Source organism: Macrotis lagotis, chromosome 1 (assembly GCF_037893015.1).
Source record: "Macrotis lagotis isolate mMagLag1 chromosome 1, bilby.v1.9.chrom.fasta, whole genome shotgun sequence".
NCBI classification, from domain to species: Eukaryota; Metazoa; Chordata; class Mammalia; order Peramelemorphia; family Peramelidae; genus Macrotis; species Macrotis lagotis.
Genome location: NC_133658.1, coordinates 431,722,939 through 431,747,828, shown reverse-complemented (window position 1 = coordinate 431,747,828; position 24,890 = coordinate 431,722,939). Strand labels below are relative to the sequence as shown.

At 35.4% G+C, this 24,890-nt stretch overlaps 1 protein-coding gene and 1 pseudogene across 5 annotated transcripts in view; both read left to right on the top strand.

The window, feature by feature from the left end:
• Positions 1-24,890, top strand: part of XRCC3 (X-ray repair cross complementing 3) — a 61,109-nt gene that overhangs the window by 5,448 nt on the left and 30,771 nt on the right. For 2 of the 5 annotated variants that reach the window (XM_074213203.1, XM_074213204.1), the window contains exons 2-5: positions 4,092-4,185; positions 9,499-9,589; positions 9,745-9,882; positions 22,533-22,745. In XM_074213203.1, coding sequence (XP_074069304.1) covers positions 9,535-9,589; positions 9,745-9,882; positions 22,533-22,745 — 406 coding nt within the window. In that variant the 5' untranslated portion in view covers positions 4,092-4,185; positions 9,499-9,534. Of the gene's footprint in view, positions 1-4,091; positions 4,186-9,498; positions 9,590-9,744; positions 9,883-19,832; positions 19,978-22,532; positions 22,746-24,890 lie in introns of those variants that run through there. The other 3 variants (XM_074213205.1, XM_074213207.1, XM_074213206.1) reach the window with 3 other exon arrangements.
• On the top strand, positions 14,322-19,270 carry LOC141506426 (small nuclear ribonucleoprotein E-like; annotated as a pseudogene).

The window sequence follows — 24,890 nt, the reverse complement described above, 5'->3', positions numbered from 1 at the left end:
TTTAAAAGCCAAAAATAGAATCTTGAGTTAATCCTGAAGTTAATCAAATAATAAGCAGCCATTGAAGTTTATTGAATTGGGGTATAGGGCAGAAGGAAGAATTGACATGGTCAGACCTGTTCTTTAGGAAGATCACTTAGAAGGGGAGAGACTAAGGCAGAGAGATAAACCAGAATGTATTCCAATAGTCCAGACATGAGGTGAGGGCCTTAACCAGGTAGTAGCAATGACAAATGAGAGAAAGAGGCATGGAGGAGAAATATTAAGTACAGTTGACATAACTTAGCATACTTTGGGTATGGAGGGTGAGAGATGAGTTGAAGATAGCACTTTGCCTTGGGGATTATAATGTAATAGTGCCCTCAGCAGTAAGAGGAAAGTTTGGAAGCTGAGAAAAGTTTTGGGGAAATGATAATGAGTCCAATTTTGGACTTGTTGTGTTTAAGAAGTCTGTAGTATATATAACTCCAGATAGACAGCTGAAGATGTGAGGCAGGGGTCCATAGATCTGAGAACCATCTTCTTAGAAGTGATAGTTGACCCTAAGGAAGTTGATGAGGTTATGAAGGGAGAAAAGGAGAGAGTCTGGGGAGGGGGCACATACATGGTTAGCAGATATGACTTAGAAGAAGATGCAGGGGCAGCTAGGTGGCATAGTGCATAAAGCGCCAGCCCTGGAGTCAGGAGTACCTGGGTTCAAATCCGGTCTCAAGACACTTAATAATTACCTAGCTGTGTGGCCTTGGGCAAGCCACTTAACCCCATTGCCTTGCAAAAAAAAAAAAAAGAATTTAAATTCATTGATCTGTGACCCCATTTGCCTTGCAAAAACCTTAAAAAAAAGAAGAAGATGCAGCAAAGGAGACTGAGGAGCAGTCAGAGAGATCCAGGAGAGAACAGAGGCTGAGGGAGAAGAGAATATTCCAAGAGAAGAGGGTGAAGAGAAACATCAAAAATTGGAGAGCAGTCAAGTTGAGAAAAGACTGAGATAATATTATTGGTAACTTTGTAGAATGCAGTATCAATTGATTTATGAAGTTGGAAGTCAGACTACAGCATTGAGAAAAGAATCAGAGTCAATAAATTTATTCGTTACCTACTCTGTGCAAGGCACTGTGCTGAGTGCTGGGGAGATACAAAGAAAGTCACAAGACAGTCCCTGCCCTCAAAGAACTCCTAGTCTAATGGGGGAAACAACATAAAATGAGGACCAAATGCTGGGTGCTGGCAGGGTTGCCTGGCATAGGAAATGATGAAGTCATGCATCTGGAATGGGAAATGATCTGAGGAGGGTTGAGTTTCCAAGTTAATTTCATCTTGCCGAATGATGAGTTTCTGGAGATAATGAAATCCAGGAAAGTAGCCAGTTGGGAAATGATGAGAATTCCTGGATCATCATTAAATAATGGAGCATCTGTGAGGAGATATCTAACCTCCATAGGTTCACTCTTTCCAATCAGATGATAGAGAATGAGAGAAAGGAAGTGGAATCACAAAACAAGTGATCCTCTTAAGGAGTTTGCCACAAAAGGGAGAGAGATATAAGATAATAGCTAACAAAGATTGTTAAATTAACTGAGTTTTTTCATAGTGATAGAAACATGGGCAAGTTTGTAGACAACAGGAAAGCAGCTCCTTAACAAAAAAATCAAAAATTACTGAGGAAGGAGGTCCTAAGGAAACAATCTGTTGAAGAGGAAGGGAGTAGAATGGAATCTCTTGCCTTCTTAGAGGTATAATGACTTCACAGGCATGAAAAAGGTGATAATGGGGGAAGCAGAGTGCCCGAGAAATGTAAGAAAAGGATAAGGGGAAAGAGGGAACTTTTGACAAGTAGCCTCAGTTTTTTTCAGTGAAATATGAAGTAAAATTTTCATTTTGATCAGTTTTCCACTGATTTTGTTTTTCAGAGTCCTCTGACTTTCTCATGAGAAATGAAAGCAAATCACCAATTTTACTTATAAGTCCACCTTTCTTCACGTAATAATGTCCTTTGCCAAATTAATTCTTCTTAGATTTGAGTTGTCTCTCCCCCCTTTCATTTTGGTGCATCACTCAACTTTTCTTTAGTTGTCAAATTATTGATAAATAGATCTGGCTATTTCCCACTGACTTTTTTTATTTGTTTTATCCTCTTGATAATTTGCTGGTTTTATTGATTCCCAAAATTAAAGAGCCTGAGCATACACATTCTAAGTAAGTTAAACTTAGAAATTCTGTTGTACTATTCTTTTCCCACAAATTCCCACAAATTCCAATAGTTCTGGGCAATTTTCTTGTGTATACCCAAAATATAGTATTCAGAATTTTAGCTTTTATAATTTTTTTCAAAGACCAGTGATTTTTCAAATGCTCTTAATCTATCTTCAAACTCAGTTTGTTTACTATGTAGAGATCTCAAGCATTCTTTCAAACTGTTCTTTTTACCCTTTTCTAATTTACTTGTGTATTTTTTGTTCCATCAGCTATTTTCTTTTATCACGTTGTATTCTGCTTCATTAAGATTTTACATCTTCTGTTCTTCAAAGCTTAAATTTCTCCCATTTCTTTTGAATTCTTTTTTTTAAGCTTCTCAAGCCACTCTCAGGATTCTTATTATAGTCCCATTGTAGTTTCTGGAATTCTAGTTCTTGTTGCAATCTTGTTCCTTATCCCTACAGGTCTCTCATCAGCTTTTATGTCATGATATTTCTTCATTGTATTATGAGACCTCTTTTATTTCTTCCTCTAAACTCAGTCTCTTGGTAATCTCATCATCTCTATGTAGATAATTCCCAGATTTACATAGTCAGTCCCAGTCTTTCTTTGTCCTCTGTTGCTTATTGGATATTTCAAACTGGATATCCTTGAGACATCTTAAAATCCACATGTCTTAACACTGTACTTGACTGTCTACCTAACCCCTCCCTACTTTTAGATATCCCTATTTCTTCAGCACCCTTCCAGAGACTACATTCATCTCTCTGTGTCACAGAGTGGATATAATATTTATACTACCTACTTTATAGATTTGGATTGAGGATTGAATGAGATAATATATGTTAAATGCTATATTCAATTACAGCTCATTTAGATAGCATTTATGGTTTACAAAACATTCCATATACATTAACTCATTTAATGCTCCCCACAATCTTCTTAATGTATGTAATGTTAGCAAAATTATGAGCATTTTAGAAATGGGGAGATTGAGACTCAGCAAAATGAAGCCATTTACCAGTTCACAGGAAGTAGTAAAGTCAGGATTCAAACCCACTTGATCTACTCCCAATCTAGTGGTCTTTCTGTTGTATATGATATGATAGACTACAGACTGACAAGGCCTGTTCTCAAAGTCCTTCCAGGTTGGTAGGACCAATCAGACCTTTTTGGGGTCCCTGACATAAATTTTGAAAAATCAGGATCTGCTCTATACCATGATGAAACATTTCAGGAGAATTTTAGTGCTTGCTCAGAATTTTCATGAAATAACCAAATGTATGATACATGTCCTTTGCCCTTCAACAAACTTACAAGATAATAACTTCCTGTTGCCTTCAAGATAAAGTTTGATTCACTGCTTCCTAATAGGTATTCTTCATGCTAGTTAGGAAGATTTTCTGAACATCACATCTGCATTGTCCCATTCTAAGGCAAGTTCCATGCAGTTCTTATTTGAAATGTCCTTCCTTCTCACCTCTGCAGATCTAAATTCTATTCACCCTTCAAGGCCCAATTCAACTTCTGTCATCCTTAAAACCTGTTCTGAAATATTTAAGAAATTAAAGTAAGAAAAAAGTCACCTTATTCTGTCTGCATAGGTCTGGAGAACTACAAGCAGCTTAGTGGAACCTACTGCTTCAAGAGCTAGAGAACTTCCTATCCCCAGGAGTTTTCAAGCTGAAGTTGGAAGGATATTTTTCAGGAATGTTTTAGAGGTGATTCCTACTCAGATATAGGTTCAACCTTTGAGGTTTGTTTCATCTCAGAGTCTATGGTTCTGTAATTAAACTTTCTTGGCTCAGTCTATTATAATTGCTTTTGATGATATTACCATAGAGTTTAAACTTCCCTGGGTATCAGAAATAAAATTGAATTTACTGTCTTTACAGGGAGGTTTCATGGAGACAAATTTAAAGAAAATCACTCTGGAGGATACAGAAAATGCATCAATCAAGTGATCTTTTTCATGCAATTGAAAGCTGAGTATGTCAATGATAAATAGCATCTTTTTCATGTTAATAATTGTGTAAATTTCCTACTACTAAAGTTATATTTTCCCTTTTGCATTTCATTTGTTGTCTTTTTTAGCTGTCTCATATGACATTTTAACAAACTTGTCATTAATAAATATTAAAATTATTTTTATATTTGTTGTAAAACAACTGTTTTGCTTTCATAATTTTACAGGTTTGGGTGATTTCTATTTTTTCCCCTGTTTATTAGCATAAGCGTAATTTTATTGGTCTAAGATCCTGTTACCAAGTTATCATCCCAAATTATGTTTTTAGATAATTGAAAATGACACTATTGAATTTTTCTTAATTTTTCTGAATTAATTTTCTAGATTAAAAAATTTTCTAAGTTTTTCCTAAATCTAACAACCTTATTAAGCATAGAATCTTTTTTATCAAAGATTTTATTTGAGTTTTACAATTTTCCCCCCAATCTTCCCTCCCCCCAAGCCCCCCACAGAAAGCAATCTGTCAGCCTTTAATTTGTTTCCATGCTGTACATTGATCCAAATTGAGTGTGAGGAGAGAGAAGTCATATCCTTAAGGAAGAAAGAAAAAGTATAAGAGATAACAAGATCAGACAATAGGATATCTGTTCTTTTTTTTTTTTCCTAAATTAGAGGGAATATAGTCCTTGAACTTTGTTCAAACTCCATGGCTCTTTATCTGGAAACAGATGGTATTCTCCATTCCAGACAGCCTCAAATTGTCCGTGATTGTTGCACTGATGGAACAAGCACGTCCATCAAGGTTGAACATCACCCCCATGTTGCTGTTAGGGTATACAGTGTTTTTCTGGTTCTGCTCATCTCACTCAGCATCAGGTCATGCAAATCCCTTCAGGCTTCCCTGAATTTCTGTCCCTCCTGGCTTCTAATGGAACAATAGTGTTCCATGACATGCATATACCACAGTTTGCTAAGCCATTCCCCAATTGAAGGACATTTACTTGATTTCCAATTCTTTGCCACCACAAACAGGGCTGCTATGAATATTTTTGTACAAGTGATGTTTTTACCCTTTTTCTTCATCTCTTCAGGGTATGGACCCAGTAGTGGTATTGCTGAATCAAAGGGTATAAGCATAGAATCTTTGATGGGATATATTTCATCAGCTCATAGTACCACATCCTTTGTGCAATTTTTATTTGATTTTTAAGTTTGGTTATAAAAAGTTTTCTTGTAATAATAATTTTATTATGAACTTGTTGATTTAATATACTCCAATTTTTGGTTACACAAAAGCTCTAAAAATACTGTACAAAAAATATAACTCCCATAATTTATGTTTAAGTTAGTAAAGCAGTATTAAACTCATCCTGTTTGATTTTCCTGTCCTCCCCGCTATGATTTACTGCATATTTCCAGATTTTGTCTAGTTATTTTTCTTTAGACTCCTAATACCCAAGTCCCTGAGAGAAGAGAAATAATAGTAAAGAAAACAAAAGAAGGGCAGCTGAATCCAACCAAGAATTGATGTCCATGCAGGAGATAAAAAATTTGCAAACTTAGTGAAAGATTTTATCATTTCTCAAAAAAAGGGGGGAAGGTGATAAAAAACAAGAAAAAAATCAGATATTAATTTTTACTGGAAAAAGGTGACTGAGAGGACATCAATAATTATATCTCAAGTAAATAAATGTAAGAAAAATTTATTAGCATAGCTAAGAGTATCCTTGATGAAAATAAGAAAAGAGATTAGGCAGGCCTTTTACATATGATATTCTAAAGCATAACCCATATTTACAGTCACACAGTTGATTAAAATGAACAGAGAATATAATATTCCACTGTTTGTTCTTGGTTACAACTTTTAAAGAAAAATGTATCCTTCAGGGATGATTTGTTTTTTGTTTTCTTTTTTTTCCCCCTCTCACATCCATTCTGGAAGCGTTCATTCATGATCTGATCCCCAACACTGGAAGTTTTTACCTAGTCTGTTTTTCTCACCTCAGCTAGAGTTTACCCTTCCTTAGACAGCCTGGTGCCCTTTCACACCTGGTGTCTCACTATATTGGTAAACATTAGCCCTCTTGTAACTCTGAACTTCCTAACTTAAGAGCCTTTTGTCTCTGCCTCCTCCAGTATCAGGGACTACAGATGTGAGCCACTATGCCTGACTTAAGTATGCTTTTTCTCTATAGGGGCATGCCCCTAGGGGTATAAGAGCCCCTATTACAATTATAGAAGATTCCTTGATATATGATGTAGCAAAAATTTTGCGTGACAGCCTTTTGCTTACTAATAGGAAATCAAGTATAAAACTGGACAACATTGTTGTCAATATCATGGAGGATATCTCAAACATAATCCAAATTGAAGAGGTATTCTCCATAGATGGTGAAGTCCTTTGGATTTTTCTGTCTATAAACAACACAATATGCTGTAACATGACAAAACTTCTTAAATGAGATACCCAAATCAGTCAAAAACATTTAGGTCATACATACCTGAGCATAAAAACACCAAAACAATAAAAGTTTTTGTCCAAGTATTCATGGTCATTTCAGATAGACAACCATGGAGCAGATCCATCAGTCCATGTTGAATCTTTTGATTAGACATTACAGATGTATAGTGAACTTAAAGCCTTTCATTTTATAGGCAGAAGAGAGTAAATTGAATTGTATGTGGGGAGTTAATGTTTTCAATGATCCCAAATTTTTATTCTTGAAAGTAAAGTCTATCTTCTTATCATAAATATAATCCTGTTATTGATACATGACTGTGAATAGGAGAATAACATAATTACTGAAGGTCCTTGGAGAGGTGCATATTAGGCAAAAAAGAGTTGGAAGCATCTCATCAATAATGAATTATTAGTCTATAAAAAAATCTCAATAAAGAGATATATATATCATTAAAGTAGGAAGTAGGTAGAATGGTAATTTAACAAGAGTGAAGGACAACACGTAGAGACCATGCACATACAATTTATCATCCATGTAATGTCACGAGACTCCACCCCTGCACATTGGATAGTCCCCACATAGGATTTATAGAAAAACATAGTTAAGTGTTTCATAGCATAAGATATGGATGAATTGTGCTTCCCATCATTGGAGAGAATACCTACAGAGCCACCAAAAGCATAACAATGACTAGTCATATAGTTGTAATCAGTGTAGGTATTTTGATTCTTTCTCCACCCTGCATTACTTCATTCTTCCATGGATTTTTTTTATGTGTTTTTTTAATCATGAATTGTTGTCAATAAAAACAAACATCACCAGGTACAGAAAAAATCAAAAGAGATGTGTGTGAATTTGTTACCTTTGGTTTGTTGAGTGTTTAAGTTCATCTCAGAAATAATAAAATTACCTTGTTAACTTCTTAACTCTTCTTTTTCTATATATAATTTTTGTATCTTTAAGATTCTTTTTTTTCACTTTTGTCACTTCCCACTTAATCCCCCAATAGAAGCCCTCTCTTATAACAAATAAGATTAATAAAGGAAAATAACATGTTGGTCATGTCCAATTGTTCCTATTCTTTATAATCTTCATATTTGTCATTTCTTATTATAATAACATTCAATGTTAATCTACCAAAATGTATTCAACCATTCTGTGATCATTTGACAGTTATTTCTAGTTTTTTTGCTACTATATATATAGATAGATAGATAGATAGATAGATGCTGCTAACAGTATTTCTGTACAAATGAAATTTAAAAAACTTATTGAGGAAATCTTTATGATGTAATCTCTACAATTATATCACTAGTTCAACAGGTATGACTATATTTTTTTTGTATTTTATTTTTTCCAATTACATGCAAAGGTAGTTTTTATCATTCATTTTTTGTAAGATTTTGAGTTCCAGATTTTTGTCCCTTCCTCCCTTCCCTCTCCCCCAATCAATCTGATCTAGGTTGTACATGTACAATCATGTCAAACATATGTTCATAACAGTCATGTTGTAAAAGAAGATTCTCAGAGTGTTGCTGTTAATGTGTACAAGGTTCTCCTATACTCACTTCAGTCAGCATCAATTCATATAAGTCTTCTGAGGTTTTTCTGAAATCTCCCTGCTCATAATTTCTTACAGAATAAAAGTATTTCATCACATTCATATATCACAAATTGTTCAACCTTTCTCCTGTTGACATTGAGGCATCTCCTCAATTTCTTTATCACCACAAAAAGAGCTGCTGTAAATATTTTTGTATTTGTGGGTTCTTTTTACTTTTTTTTATGATCTCTTTGGGATACGGACCTAGGAATGATTATTGCTAGACCAAAGGATATACACAGTTTTATAGTCCTTTGGGTGAAGTTCTGAATTGCTCTCCAGGATGGTTGAATCAGTTCACAGTTCCACCAACAGTGCATTTAACTCTAATTCTTGTTATCTAACACCATATTATTTTATAAAAGGATCATTATGAATTCACAACTTCATTAAACTTGTATGCCTATTTTTCTCTAGCCCCCCCCCAAAATCACTGAATTTTTATCTTCATTGCAAATTTAAAGGATGTTAGGTAGTCAGTTGTTTTAACTCATTTCTCTGATTTGTAAATAATTTAATAATTTCTTAGGAGGTTAATGCTAATATTTTATCTTTTGAAAATTATTTATATTTAGGAATGAATTATATATTAATAAACCTGTATCAGTACCTCATAGATCATGGATATCAAGCATCTATTAGAATTGTTTATCAAAAAGATTTCTTAATCTGGGTTTTGTTTCCTTTTTTATTCTTGATGGATTGGTTTTTTGTTATACAAAAGCTCTACATTTCAACACAGTAAGATTTATGTATTTGTATTAGTTCTCAAAATACTTCAAAGAGAAGAAGATAACATGACAAGAAGAAAATTTTGGCCATATTTTTGTCAAAAAAAAAGGTGATTGGGAGAACAAGAATAATACTAAGTCATGTGCCTGCTTTTTCATCTCTATAAAATCTTTATAATAATGATCTATACATAATTTATGACTTTCCTGACTCCAGATTTGGAGACATACAGAGAGACAAAGAGATAGGGGATAGGATTTCCAAACACTAACAACAATTAAAAAATGGTGGGGAGAAAGAATGTCAGGAGGAATCATAATCAGTTTTGGAAGTTATATTTTAAACTTACTATACACATGTAAAAAGGAATGGAAATTGTCCAGAATAGAGTTGCAATTTCATGTACAATCTTATTTTACTGTATATTGAAATGATCATTTTATTTGGATTTTGTTAAAGGAAAAATAATTTTAAAAAAATGTTTTTTGGATAAAGGTTTTTTTTTTGGTCTTATGTTTTGATGTTTCTTTTATTCATAGAAGACTACTTGAATTAATTGTATATACATTTAAGAAATGGATTGGGACCAACTAGAATTGAATCCTAAAGTTATCGCTGCAATTAAGAAAGGTAATTTTAGATATAATTGTAAAAAACTATTTTTAATAATTGATGTAAGGTTTGTATTCCAATTTTTTTAATTACTAATTAAAATCTGCAAAAAAGAATTTTTGTTTCAACAATTGTTTTGATTCCCCTTACTGTATTTATGCTCCTCATTTCAGCCAAACTAAAATCAATAAAAGAAGTTTTGCACCTTTCTGGACCAGATTTGCAGAGACTAACAAAACTGTCCAACACTGATGTCCAGCATTTATTGAAAACAGTCTCATTAGCACTAAGAAACAACTGTGTTTTGACAGGTAACAACAGATAAGAACATTTTATTTGGCACTTTTAAATATCATAAAAATTGATTAATATCAGTGTGGGTCCTGGGATGACCACTGACACAGAAGATTTTGTTCGAATCTTGCTTCATGTTTCAAAATCTGCATGCTTATCATGTAACAGATAAAAAGATGTTAATGGGAGACAAGAAGGTAGTATAATAGAGAGAGTCCTGCACCTAGATTCAGTAAGAACTGAATTCAAATCAAACCCAGGTCATTCATAATTCTAAGACCCTGGGTAAATCACTTATTTGCTGGCTGCTTCAGTTTCTTTGTCTGTAAAAATGCAAGTGTTGGGGCGGCTAGGTGGCGCAGTGGATAGAGCACTGGCCCTGGAGTCAGGAGTACCTGAGTTCAAATCCAGCCTCAGACACTTAATAATTACCTAGCTGTGTGGCCTTGGGCAAGCTACTTAACCTCCTTGCCTTGCAAAAACAAACAAATGCAGGTGTTAGCAGCTACTTCCCAGGGTTGTTGTGAAAATCAGATAATTTAAAGCATATGTAAACCTTAAGGTACTAATTACATGTTAGCATTTGTCATTAGACATTTACCCTTTTTAAAATTTAATTTAATTTTTTTGGTTACCTTTTAAGTCCTGAACCTGTCTACCTTTCTCCTTTTTTTTTCCCTCCCCCCCACCATGTGACACATATATGCATATTTATTTTTTTTTTAGGTTTTTGCAAGGCAAATGGGCTTAAGTGGCTTGCCCAAGGCCATAATAATACTCTTTGAAGTATTGTGAGAACTAATACAAATACATAAATCTTACTGTGTTGAAATGTAGAGCTTTTGTATAACAAAAAACCAATCCATCAAGAATAAAAAAGAAAACAAAATCCAGATTAAGAAATCTTTTTGATAAGCAATTCTAATAGATGCTTGATATCCTTGATCTATGAGGTACTGATACGGATTTATTAATATATAATTATTCCCTAAATATAAATAGACAAAGAATGTCAAAAAGAATTTTCAAAAGATAAAATATTATCATTAATAATAAGTAGGTAATTATTAAGTGTCTGAGACAGGATTTGAACTCAGGTACTCCTGACTCCAGGGCCAGTGCTCTATCCACTGCGCCACCTAGCCGCCCCCAATTTTTTTTTTTGTTTGGTTTTTACAAGGCAAATGGGGTTAAGCGGCTTGCCCAAGGCCACATAGCTAGTGTCTGAGGTCACATTTGAACTCAGGTACTCCTGACTCCAGGGCCAGTACTCTATCCACTCAGCTGCCTAGCCACCCTCTGCATATTTCTTTCTATTAGTCCTTTCTCTGGAGGTGACTAGCATCTTCCTTCATAGATCAGTATTTATAATATTCAAAATAACTTAATCATTCACATTCTTTAAACAGTATTGCTTTATACAATATTCTTTTGGTTCTGTTCATTTCACTCTTTGTTATTTCATGCAGATCTTCCCATTTTTTTCTAGAATAAACTAGCTCATCATTTCTTAAAGCACAGTAATTCTGTCAAAATCATATACCACAATTGTTTAGCCATTCCCCAGTTGATGGACATCCCCTCAAATTCCATTTCTTTCCTGCAACAAAAAGATCTGCTATAAATATTTTAGAACATCTAGGTTCTTTTCCTTTCACCTTGTGAAAAAGACTTAATAGTGCTAATGCTGGCTGAGAGGGTATACACAGTTTTATAACTCTTTGAGCATAATTCCAGATTGTTCTTCAAAATGTCTAGATCAATCCTCAAGTTCACCAAAACTGTATTGGTATCCTAATTTTTCTGTATCCCCTCCAACATTTGTCATTTTCCCCTTCTGGTATCTTAGCCAATCTAATAGGTGTGAAATAATATCTCAAAGTTACGTTCTCCATATATATGTAAGATATGAAAACTTTATTCGAAAAAGTGTCTTTAAAATTTTTCCGCAGTTTTCTGGTTTCCTTTCATCTTAGCTACATAGGTTTTAATTGTACAAAATTTTAAATTTATGTAATCAAAATTATCCATTTTATATTTCAAATTATTTCTATCTTATTAATAAATTTTCATCTCCATAAGTTTTATAGGTAATATGTTCCATGTTCTTTTGATTTACTTATGATAGCTCCCTTCATAACTAGGTCGTGTATCCATTTGGTCCTTATCTTGGTAAATAGTATAAGATATTGGTCTATATCCAGTTTCTTTTTGTTTGTTTTCAGTTTTTTGCAAGGCAATCGCGTTAAGTAACTTGCCCAAGGCCACAGGACTAGGTAATTATTAAGTGTCTGAGGCTGGATTTGAACTCAGGTACTCCTGACTCCAAGGCCAGTGCTCTATACACTGCGCCGCCTAGCTGACCCCTTATATCCAATTTCTGTCAAGAGACTGCTTTCCAGTTTTCCGAACATTTTTTACCAAATGGTAAATTCCTTTCCCCAAAACTTAAATCTTTACACTTGTCAAATACAAGGTTATTATAATCATTTGCAACTATATTTTGTATGTTTTCTCTGTTCTACTAATCCACCTTGCTTATTTCTTAGCCAGGACAGGATAGTTTTGATATTTACTGTCTTATTAGTATATCTCGTTCCTTCACATTTTTTCCATTAATTCCTTTGATAGTCTTGACCTTTTGTTCTTCAAAATGAATTTTATTATTTTCTTCTAGCTCAATAAAATAAATTTTTGATAATTGAATTAGAATGGCATTGAATAAGTGGAATAGGTAGAATTGTTATTATACTGACTCTACTCGTCCAAAAATAATTAGTATTTTTCCAGTTATTTAAATCTGACTTTATTTGTATAAAAGGTGTTTTATAATTATGTACCTGTAGTTGTTGAGTTTGTCTTGGCATATTTACTCCCAGATTGTTTATGCAGTCTACTGGTAGTTTAAATGGGGTATTTCTGATTATGTCTTCTTGAGGGATTATTCTTGCTTTGCTGGGTATTTATTCTTGTTTCCAAACCTAGCTCCTTTGCTCTTTGGAATATAATTGCCCTATGGTATTTTAAAGTAAATGCTGGTAAATCTTGTGTTATTCTGACTGTAGCTCTATAATATTTTTTTAAAAAAATGTCCCTAGTTGCTTTACTGTATTTTCTCCTTGACTTGAAAGATCCCAAACTTAGCTATAATATTTCTGTGAATTTTCATATTAAGGATCTTTTTCATGTAGTGACCTGTAGATTTTTTCAATTTTTATTTTACCCTCTAGTTCTGGAAACATTTTAGGGTAGTCCTACCGTTATTATATTGTCTCCCATCAATCTGTATTCCAGGTCAGTTGTTTTCCTAATGAGATGTTTCACATTCACTTCTATTTTTTCATTCTGTTTTATTATTTCTTGTTGTCTTATGAAGTCATTAGCTTTCCCTTGCTCAACTCTAATTTTTAAGGAATTATTTTCTTCTGTGGTTTTGAATCTCCTTTTTTTCCACTTTATTGACTTTCTTTTTTATCATGTATTTATTTTTAAAATTTTACCCTCATTACATTTAAAAGCAAGTTTCAACATTTACTTCTAAAACCCTAGGTTTCAAATTCTCTTTCCACCCCACTCCCCCCATTAAGAAAGCAAGTTACTTGATGCAGGTTAAAAATACATAGCCTTTATAGGGGCAGCTAGGCGGCACAGTGCATAAAACCTTGGAGTCAGGAGTACCTGGGTTCAAATCCGGTCTCAAACACTTAATAATTACCTAGCTGTGTGGCCTTGGGCAAGCCACTTAACCCCATTTGCCTTGCAAAAACCTAAAAAAACACAAACAAACAAACAAATAAATAAGTAAGTAAAAATACATAGCCATGAAACAAATTACTACAAAATTCATATTGTAAAAGTAGACATAGTTCCCCCACACACAAAGGAGAAACCTTAAGAAAAATAAAATGGGGGGGGGGGGGTGCTTCAGTCTGTATTCAAACACCAGCAGCTCATTCTTTATGGTGAGGTCCATCAAAGAAATTGCTTCGATATTTTTTCCACAGTTGCTATTGTTAGCTGTATTTCCCTTCATCTTATTCTCCCCTATCCCCATTTATTCTATTCTCTCTCTCCTTTCACCCTGTCCTTCCCCAAAAGTGTATTGTATCTGATTGCCTCTTCCCCATTCTTCCCTCTCCTATCATTTATACTCTTTTCGCCTTTCTGCCATTCCTTTCCGCTTCTCTTTTCCTCTAGGGTAAGATAGATTTCTATACCCTCTTGAGTGTTTTTGTTATTTCCTCTCTGAACCACTTCTGATGAGAGTAATGGCTCACTCCCTCCCCCTCACCTTCCCCTCTTCCACTATATTGCAAAAGCTTTTCCTTGCCTCTTTTATGTGAAATAATTTAGCCCATTCTACCCCTCCTTTCCTCCCAGTACATTGCTTTATTGCTCATTAACTTCATTTTAAAAATATATTATATCTGGTGGCTTCCCTGAGGCGTGCTGTACCCAGAGCTGTCACTGTATACTCCTGCCATGGTGTACTGTGGCCAGGGAAAGACAGTGCAGAAGGTGATGGTGCAGCCCATCACCGTCATCTTCAGATATCTCCAAAATCGGTTCTGAATTCAGGTGTAGCTATATGTGCAAGTAAAAATGTGAATAAAAGGCTGCATAATTGGTTTTGATGAGTATATGAATATTGTATTGGATGATGCAGAGGAGATTCATTCTAAAACAAAGTCAAGAAAACAACTTGGGTGGATCATGCTAAAAGGAGGTAATATTACTTTACTACAAAGTGTCTCTAACTAGAAGTATATGGTCAGTGAAGTTAGAAGACAGTTGGAAGGCAATATTTTTTTTCTTAGATTCACAGGGATGCAATAGTGCTACATATTTTTTCATGTTATTTTGGTCTTTCTTTTATGGTTTAACAATAAATGGGTTCTTCTGGGGTTTGTTGCTATTAAAAAATTCTGCATTGAAAAAAATATATATTATAACTTCAAATTCAACTCCTTTCTGTGTCTTGTCTATATATGCTCCTTCTAACTGTCCTAATAAATGAGAAGGTTCATATGAGGCATCAGTATCATCTTTACATGCAGGAATGCAAATAGATCAATATCAAGTCCCTCATAATTTGTCCATCCTCTCCACTTGTCTCTATGCTGAATCCTGTACTTGAAGAACAAACTTTCTGTTCAGCTCTGGTTGTTTCATCAGGAAAGTTTGAAAGTCCCCTGTTTTGTTGAATGTCCATCTTTTTTCCCTGAAAGACTATGTTTAGTTTTGCTGGGCAGTTGATTCCTGGTTGTAATCCAAGCTCGATTGCCTTTTGGAATAGCATGTTCTAAACCCTAACACCTCTTAATGTAGATGCTACTAAATCTTGTGTTATCCTTACTATAGCTCCATGATATTTGTATGTTTCTTTCTGAATTCTTATAATATTTTCTCCTTGACTTATGAGTTCTAAAATTTGGCTATAATACTCATAGCACTTTTCATTTTGGGATCTGTTTCAGGAGGCTATTGGTAGATTATTATTTCAATTTCTATTTTACCCCTTGCTTCTAGGATATCAGGGCAATTTTCCTTGAGAATTTCTTGAAAAATGAAGTCTACAGTCTTTTTTTGGGGGGGGGGCATGACTTTCCGGTAATTCAGTAAGTTTTAAATTATCTCTCCTAAATCTGTTTTCCAGGTCAGTTGTTTTTCCAATAAGATACTTCACATTTTCTTCTAGCTTTTCATTCTTTTGGTTTTGTTTTATTCTTTCTCGATTTCTCACAAAGTCATCAGCTTTCCTTAGCTCCATTTTACATTTTAAGGAATTGTTTTCTTCAGAGAGCTTTTATATCTCCTTTTCTACCTGGCCAATTCTGATTTTTAAATCCTCATTGGCCTTTTGGACTGCTTTTTCCATTTGAACTACACTGTTGTTGTTTTTTTATAAAGATTTTATTTATTTTGAGTTTTACAATTTCATCCCCTGATCTTACTTCCCTCCCCCTACCCCCCACAGGAGGCAATTTGTCAGTCTTTACATTGTTTCCATGGTATACATTGATTCAAATTGAATGTGATGAGAGAGAAATCATGTTCATAAGGAAGAAACATAAAGTATAAGAGATAGCAAGGTCAGACAATAAGATATCAATTTTTTCCCCCTAAATTAAAGGTAATAGTCCTTGGTTTTTGTTCAAATCCACAGTTTTTTCTCTGGATAAAGATGGTATTCTCCATTGCAGAGAACCCCAAATTGTCCCTGATTGTTGAACTGTTGGAATGAGCAAGTCCATCAAGATTGATCATTGCTATTAGGGTGTATAGTGTTTTTCTGGTTCTGCTCATTTCACTCAGCATCAGTTCATGCAAATCCCTCCAGGCTTCCCTGAATTCCCATTCCTTCTGGTTTCTAATAGAACGATAGAGTTCCATCCCATACATATACCACAATTTGCTAAAGTATTCCTCAATTGAAGGACATTTACTTGATTTCCGATTCTTTGCCACCACAAACATGAATATTGTTGTACAAGTGATGCCAAATTGTTTTTTTTTTTTTTAATGTTATTTTCTTCGGTATTTTTTCGTATCTCTTTCTCGAAGCTGCTGACTTGGTTTTCATGATGTTCCTACATCACTCTCATTTATCTTCCCAATTTTTCTTCTACCTCCCTTACTTGATTTTCAAAATCTTTTTTAAGCTCTTCCAAAGTCTGAGACCGATCATATTTTTCTTGGAGACTTTGGATACAGAAGTTTTGACCTTGTTATTTTTTAAATATGCATTTTGATACTGCATAGAACCAAAGTAATTGCCTATGATTGGATTTTTTTTCTGTTGTTTGCTCATTTCTCCAGCCTATGACTTGATTTTAGCTCTTTGTTAAGGTGGGGCTCTACTTCCAGGGTGGAGGGCTCACTGTCCTAAGCTTTCGAAGGGTATTTTTAGTTATTTTCAGGGATACCCCCAAGGACCTCAATTCCTCCAAGGTCTTATGAGAGGCTCTGACTGCTCTCCTGACCTGTGCTCTAGTCTGTGTTTGACCACAAGCACTTCTCTCTGCCCTGGAATTGTGAGGAGAGTCCCTGCTGTACTATGGCAGTATGGGGCCCTAGACAGCAACCTGAATCTGAGTATGGGCAAAGCATCAGAGCCTTGTTTTAGGGAGAGCAAAGAGACCTGTTCAATCTCCCCCAACCCCTTTACCCTTTGTGGACTGAGCACTCTGGAAGCAGCTGCCAGTAGCTTCTTGCTAGGTGACTCCCCAAGGCTGCTCCTGGTCCCTGGGAGCCAGGTCTGAAGGCCCACCTGGACTGGGCTCTGCTCTCCCTCTGGTACTGCCAAGTTTTCCCACCAACCTTCCCAATTGTCTTTGGCAATCCCTGGACTTGAGGGGTCTGGAAACTGCTACCACTTCTTTGAAAGACTCTTTTTTGGGCTTGTGGCCATTTTACTTTTTCTTTGAAATAGAAATAGCTGTTTTGACTTCTCTGTCTTCTGAGCCTGAACCCAAATCTATCTTCTATCACCATAGTAACTATTTATAATTGGATTCTTTCTTTTTTCTTCACTCATTTTTTTTAGTGACTTTTTTCTTGACTATTAATTTATATTAGGATTGGACTCTAGTCCCAAGGTGTGGGGGATAATGTTTTTGTCTTGTTATCTGAACTCTGTCTGGAAGCCTGACCTCAGGAACCCCTCTCTGCCTCTGAGTCATGACCAGGGTCCCCAGAAATGCTCTCACTTCAAACTTCTTACTCTCTGCAGGCCCTCCTGCTCCAATCTTCAGCTCACTCCTCTGCCTGGGACTCTGCTGTCCTTCAAGGGGCCACAGTCAGTGGGTCTCACCTCTCTGAGACATCACTTACTGAATGTACGTACAGCTATAACCTGGGATGATATCTAGTCAGTGCACTTGGTCCCTCATCCACTGCCATCCAGAGGAAGGCATTGCAGTATCCCCTTGCCCACACTATCTGTGGGGTAAAAGTTCCTGAAGTTGAGGCCAGCATATGTAGTTTGATTTGGTAGAGGTAGCTATACATCATTCAGGCCAGGTCACTACCCCTGGAGGTTAGGTTTTTTCCTAATGTCCTCCTAAGTTGTCTTTAGTCAGATAGCTGCTTGACCTCAACTTTTATATGTTTATGTGGCTCTATTCATTTTGAGGCATTATTTTAAATTATTTGTGGGGGGGGAGCTTTAAAAAAGCCAGGTAATTTCCTCCATCTTCCATAATCCTTTCTATCATTGTTATTAGTACCACAACTATGATACTGACAAGTATTACTACTGCTACATCAGGCTCATATCTGCCAGAAACAGTTTTATTTAATTTGTCATTAATCTGTATTCATGTAGTTTCTGTATGGAGATATATGTCCTAAATGGCATAGTACTTCAGTTCGTTGATATGGTTCTTTGCTCCAAGACATTGTCAAGTAACATAAAAATGTTGAACTGGGAAAGTATCTTAAAATAAAATCTGGGTTAATATTCCAGAATTGTTAAGTAACCAAGTCTCTGTCATTCCTCCTACACCATTTCTTTCATTTCAGGAGTTAAACTAAACTATCTTCTTCCTTCCATTGACATCTTAATCCTTTCTCAATTGGGAAGAATAGATGCTAGCAAAGCAATCACTTAACTTGGTCAATTAAAGAGGAGACTGTCCTTAATTTAGTCACAGACCAAATCAGGGTGAGAAATACAATGATGTAAGCAAGAGATATTCCATTTCCTTGAGAAAAGTCATTTTATTCAAGGGACATTTTCAAGCATTTGGAAAAGAGTATTAAAGAAAAATATTATTTTCTACTATTTTTACTTTTGCTAAAAACCAAAAAGGATATTTTTTTAATAAATGCTTCTACAACATAGAATCATCATGTCTGTTTATTAGAGTAAACTAAGGTCCAGAGAACTGATTTATAAATGTGGTTCTGACTCTTGCCTATATGTCTCTTCCATATTATGCTAAATTAATTAGACTAGCTTTATAGAACTTCTTCCCTATTTTCAAAATCTTAAGATTTAAGTAAGGTTTAATTTAGCAATTATTGCCTGATATGGTGATATAAGCCTAATATCCCTGTTCCTGGGGAGGGCTGAGGTTAGTGGATTGCTTGCCCACTGGAAGGCAGAGTTGCAGCTTGGCCAAGCTGACCACTTGTCTACACTAAGTCTAGCACTCATATAGTGAGCCCTTAAGGGTAGAAGGACATTTGGCTGCCTAAGGTGGGGTGAGCTGACCAAGGCAGAAATATATCATGGCATTGTGTCAGTGACTGCTGTACTTGCAACCTGGGCAAGATAGAAAGATTCTATCTCAATGACAACAATAACAAGACCTACCAAAAAATCAATTCAGCAAAGATTTTTGAGTTCTGCCATGTTCAGGACAGATATGACTGTCATTGTTGCAGATAGAAAGGTGAATAAGAGACATTCTCTTCTCTCAGTAACTTACAATCAGTTTGAGAAAGAAGCTTTGCATGAATAACTATAATGCAAGCTAGCTCGTTACCTTTCTTGTTCTGTTTTCACAGTCTGTGTTAGTTCAGAGAAAAGAAAGGTTATTTGAACTGGGGAATCCAGAAGGCTAATCAAGAAAAAAAGGCATATGAGCTGGACTTTGAAGGATTGATGGGAGTCAAAGAGAAAGCCCAGATGGAAAAGAACCTTCTCATCACATAATGAGTCAAGCAATGAGACATTAATTCTGAAATGTGCACAGGATCTTGGAGCATTAAGTGATTCACTTATTAATAGGAAGCACTATTCTTCATATTCAAAGATAGCTTTACTGTAAACCATGCATCATCTACCTAGATTCTCACTGTCACAGGACTTGTGTGTACTGTGATTGCAAGTGAGGTTCCCTTTCTCCCTACCTTATACCTGCTGCTACATTTCTTAATGAGATCCCCTAGCAGTCCTAATGAAATGGCATGGAGAGCACTGGTCTTCAGAGTCTGGCAGAGAGGACTGTGGCACCTGGAACAGTAGACCATCAGCAGAAGTGTGTAAGGATGCTGTAGATCAGTGTCATGCAGGCAAGAAAATAAGGTATAAAGTAGAAAAGAGATGCCTCTTCTGTACAGAAAAGAAAGAGTGAAGGACAGTGACATTGAGAAAGAAGCTAAAGGTAAAAACAAGGAGAACATGGGCCTTTTGTTAAGTGGAGAATGTTGTGGTTTGTGCATAGAATGAATAAGTTCAGGGGCAGTTAAGGTGGCACAGTGGACAGAACACTGGCCCTGGAATCATGAGACACTGAGTTCAAATCTGATCTCAGACACTTAATAATTAACTAGCTGTATGACCTTGAGCTAGTCACTTAACACCACTGCCTTGCAAATCTCCCCCCCCCCCAAAAAAAAAAGAATGAATAAGATCAAGTTCGGGTTCAAGAGGACTGACCTTTAATCTTCTAAATCCCTTAGCATAGTGCCTGACACATTAGAGGCATTATCTAAATGCTTATTCTTTTTCCTTTTCCTAGACCACATGGTTCCCTAGATCATTCAGAGATTGTGATATTAATGATGCTATTATCTTTTGTACTTTGATAACTATTTATAATTTTTAGAGTGCTCTCACCTTTATTTGCTGAGAAGCAGCCTGGCATAATGGAAGGAGAAGCAATCTTAAAATCAGAAGGCTTGAGTTCAAGTTCTGATTTTTGCATTAAATAAGTCACTTAACTATCTTTACCCCAGTTTCTTCATCTGTATAATAGGAATAGTAACATTTCAAAACACTAAATAATATGAGTTGTTACTGTTATTATTTTTATTTTAACATCTCATATTGTTGTTATGTATTATTCTTATCTAAACTTCTCATTTGAACCAGGTGAGATATAGAGGGAATATTTACCCCCATTTCATAGATGAGCATTCGAGATTGATAAAGAGAAATTGAACTTCTAGTGTAAATCCATAAAGCCCCATAATTGTGCTAGCAAAGACTTTATTCTTACTTCTTGCCAAACACTCACTCCCCTATAAATGCAGATGATCTTTCAGAATTAAAACAATTATCTGGGGCAGCTAGGCGGTGCAGTGGATAGAACACCAGCCCTGCAAATGCGGCCTCAGACACTTAATAATTACCTAGCTGTGTGGCCTTGGGCAAGCCATTTAACCCCATTGCCTTGCAAAAACTAAAAACAAATTTTTAATTAAAAAAAATAAAATAGAATTATCTACATGGTATAATTAGGTAGGATAAAAAAAAACCCTAAAAAAATAATAATTACCTAGCTGTGTGGCCTTGGGCAAGCCACTTAAACCTTCATTGCCTTGCAAAAACTAAAAAAAAAAAAATTCTTTTTTAAATTAAAAAAATAAAATAGAATTATCCACATGGTATAATTAGGTATGATATATTTGATCAAATTAATAACATCTTTCTTTACTTGGTCTACTCATTATAACAGAAATTTTAGGCCTGTTCTGTCTCAAGTTTAGTTATATAAATTTTTAGGAGGATTTTGGTTCCTGAATTAGTACCAGACTATACACATAAGCAGCTTTTCTTTGTGCTAGACAACATATTTCATCCTTCCTCTGACTTTATTAGCCTTTTGATTGTATCTCTCTGACTCATTTATGCATTATTTTGTATTGTGGTTATTTGTTTTATGGGTCATAAGCCCCCTTCATTTAGCACTTAACAAGCACTTAAAATAATAATGATTGGCTTTTAAATAACATCTTGTAGTACTTTATACATATCTCTTTTAATCCCCACAAATTTGTGAGAGAGACAATACAAATATTATATCCATTTTACAGGTGAGGAATTTAAGACTTAATATAGTGATTTGCTCAAGATCATAAACCTAGTATGTGGCAGAACTAAAACTACATGTCATTTGACTCTATCAAGTGTTCTTTCCATTAAGCTTTACTACATTGCTTTAAAAAGTTTGCTGAATTCAATGGAAATTTCAAAATGGTGTTTCATGGGACACTTTCCTCATTTTTAATATTGAGTAAATATGGAATATATTTCTGTAGGGTATACTTTATGAATAAAGTACTAATATTGCCATTGAGCCCTACTGATAGATCCAGAAATGCTTAATAAAATTAGTGCTACTGATTTAATAATTAGTAATTCTATTATTTGGATTGAGCCCTACTAGTAGGTCAAAAATGTTGAGTAAAGATTAAAGTTCCTCCCACCCCTGCCAAGTAAAACAATATTTTAAAGCCATTTAAAAGTATCATAAAAGGGCAGCTAGATGGTGCATTGGATAGAGCGTCATGCCTGGAGTCAGGAAGACATCTTCCCGAGTTCAAATCTAGTTTCAGACACTTACTGTGTGTCTTGCTAAGCCACTTCACACTGTTCGCCTCAGTTTTCTCATTTGTAAAATAAGCTGGAGAAGGAAATGGTAAACCACTCCAGTATCTTTGCCAAGAAAACCCCAAATAGTGTTACAGAGTCAGATATGACTGAACCACAACAAACTAGTATTATAAAAAGTTAGCTAACCAGTGATCTTTACTAACGAACTTTTCTCCCAGGAATTTTATTGATAACTAGATAAACCAAAATAAGCCATTGGTATGACAAATAGAATTATGACTTGCCTAAAGAAAACAATTTTTATAAAATTTGAATGTTAATTTGATCATTTTAATGAAAAACTGTTTGATGGTATTTCATTTTCTTTTTTAAATCCTTAAGCACTTCAGATATATTTACAGAAAGAGGAATTCCCAACACAACATAAGAAACTCAGCTTTGGCTGTTCGGTACTTAATAGACTTTTAAGAGGTGGTCTTCCTCTGGTAGGAATTACAGAACTTGTTGGACAGAGTTCAGCTGGAAAAACTCAGATTGGCCTGCAGCTCTCCCTCTGTGTGCAGTACCCTTATGAGTATGGAGGACTAGAGTCAGGTAAGTAGAGGACACTTATCTACCTATATGTTTACTTTTGTGTAGAGCTGGAGGCTTTCAGAGTTAGCTTATAAATAAAGAAAAATTCTCTTGAAATGAGTTCCCAGGGACAGCTAGGTGGTGCAGTGGATAGAGCATCGGCCCTGGAGTCAGGAATGCCTGAATTCAAATCCAACCTCAGACACTTAATAATTACGTAGCTGTGTGACTTTGGGCAAGTCACTTAACCCCATTGTCTTGCAAAAACCAAAAAAGAAGAAAGAAATGAGATCCCAAATAAAATGGAGTAGGGTCCTCCTTTGGGATTTTTCCAAGAGCTAAAATCTGGCATAGGAATTTATGCCATAACTTATTTACATGAAAAACTCAAGTTACCTGGTGATTATTATTACTATCACTTCTACAAAATACAAAAAGGCATTAAAAAAGGCCACTGATCGAGTGGATTCTTTGTATGGTATCTGTGGAAGAATGTAATCTGGTATTTCAATTTTAGGAAGATGAACAGTATTATTAATGAGATCACAGATTCAATAAAGTGTTAAACTCCTGAACTCATATAATAATAATATCATGTGATAACAATATAGTACATTTCTATAACACTTTAAAGTTTATGAAATATGTTTATAACAATAACCCTGTAGAGTTAACTGTGTAAAAATATATATCTGTATTTCAAAGATGAGCAAACCAGGGGCAGCTAGGTGGATAAAGTACCAGCCCTGGAGTCAGGAGTACCTGGTTTCAAATTCCGTCTCAGACACTTAATAACCACCTAGCTGTGTGGCCTTGGGCAAGCCACTTAACCCTGTTGCCTAGCAAAAAAAAAAAAAAAAAGAGCAAACCAACGGTATTGCTAGTTATTGGCAGAGCTGGATTTCAAATGGAGGTCATCTGATTCTAGGTCCAAATTCTTTGCTTTTTTTTTCCCCCCCTCATATACTTTTGTATTTATTTACACATTTCAGGGCAGTGAGATAGTGCAGCAGATAGAATACTAGCCTTGGAGTCAGGAAGACAGGAGTTCAAATCCAGCCTCAGACACTTGATTTACACATTTCTAAAATAGTCTTTCTGTAAGAGTAAACATAATCCCCCCCTCAATAAAAATAGAAAAACTTCACGAAAAATAAAGTGAGATAAAGAGCAAAAGAAAAGTATACTTCATCTGTGTTCAGATATCATCAGCTCTGTCTCTGGGATGGATAGCATTTATTTATTATAAGTCCATTAGAGAAATTGCTTCAATATTTTATTCCCAGTTGTTATTGCCAATTGTATTTCTCTCCATCCATTCCTCCTCATTCCCCTTTATTATTCTTCTCTCTCTCTCTCTCTCTCTCCTTTCACTTTGGCCCTCCTAAAAGTGTGTTATGGTGTAGTGGACAGAGCACTGGCCCTCAGGCCAGGAGGACCCAAAACCTGCCCCAGACACCCAACAATTCCCCAGCCATGTGGCCCCAGGAAGGCCACCGACACCCACTAGCCTGCAAAAAACAAAAAAGTGTCTTGTATCTGACTACCCTCTCCCACAATCTTCTCTCTCCTCTATTACCTACTCCCTCCCCCTGTCCCCTTTCTTCCATTCCCTTCCTCTCCTTTTACCTCTAAGGTAAGATAGAGTTCTATACCCTATTAAGTGGGTATGTTGTTTCCTCTCTTGAGCCATTTCTGATGAGAATGTAGGCTCAATCATTCCGCCTCACCTTCCCCCTTTTACTTTATTATAAAAGATTTTTCTTGACTCTTTTATGTAAAATATTTAAGCCCATTCTACTTCTCCTTTCCCTTTCTCCCACTACATTCCTTTCTCACCCATTGACTCCATCTTTATATATTATAAATTTTTCCTCTACCAAAAAAGGGAAGCTGGGAAGCTTTTTTTTGGAGGAACTGTCATAAACTGTCATATCACTACATCAATTTGTGGAATTGCCAAACCACAGCCCCATGCTGAATGCAGATTTGGAGATCTATAAGGCCTGCTGTCAAGGGTGGGCATACAGCCCCAATACTCAGTGGATCCTCAATCAGATAAAAATATAATGGGAAATGTTTAACAAAATAAATAAGAGTACATTAAAACAAAAAAAAAGATAATGTTAATTTGTGGTTTTCTAGGTCAACATGCCATTTTCAAAA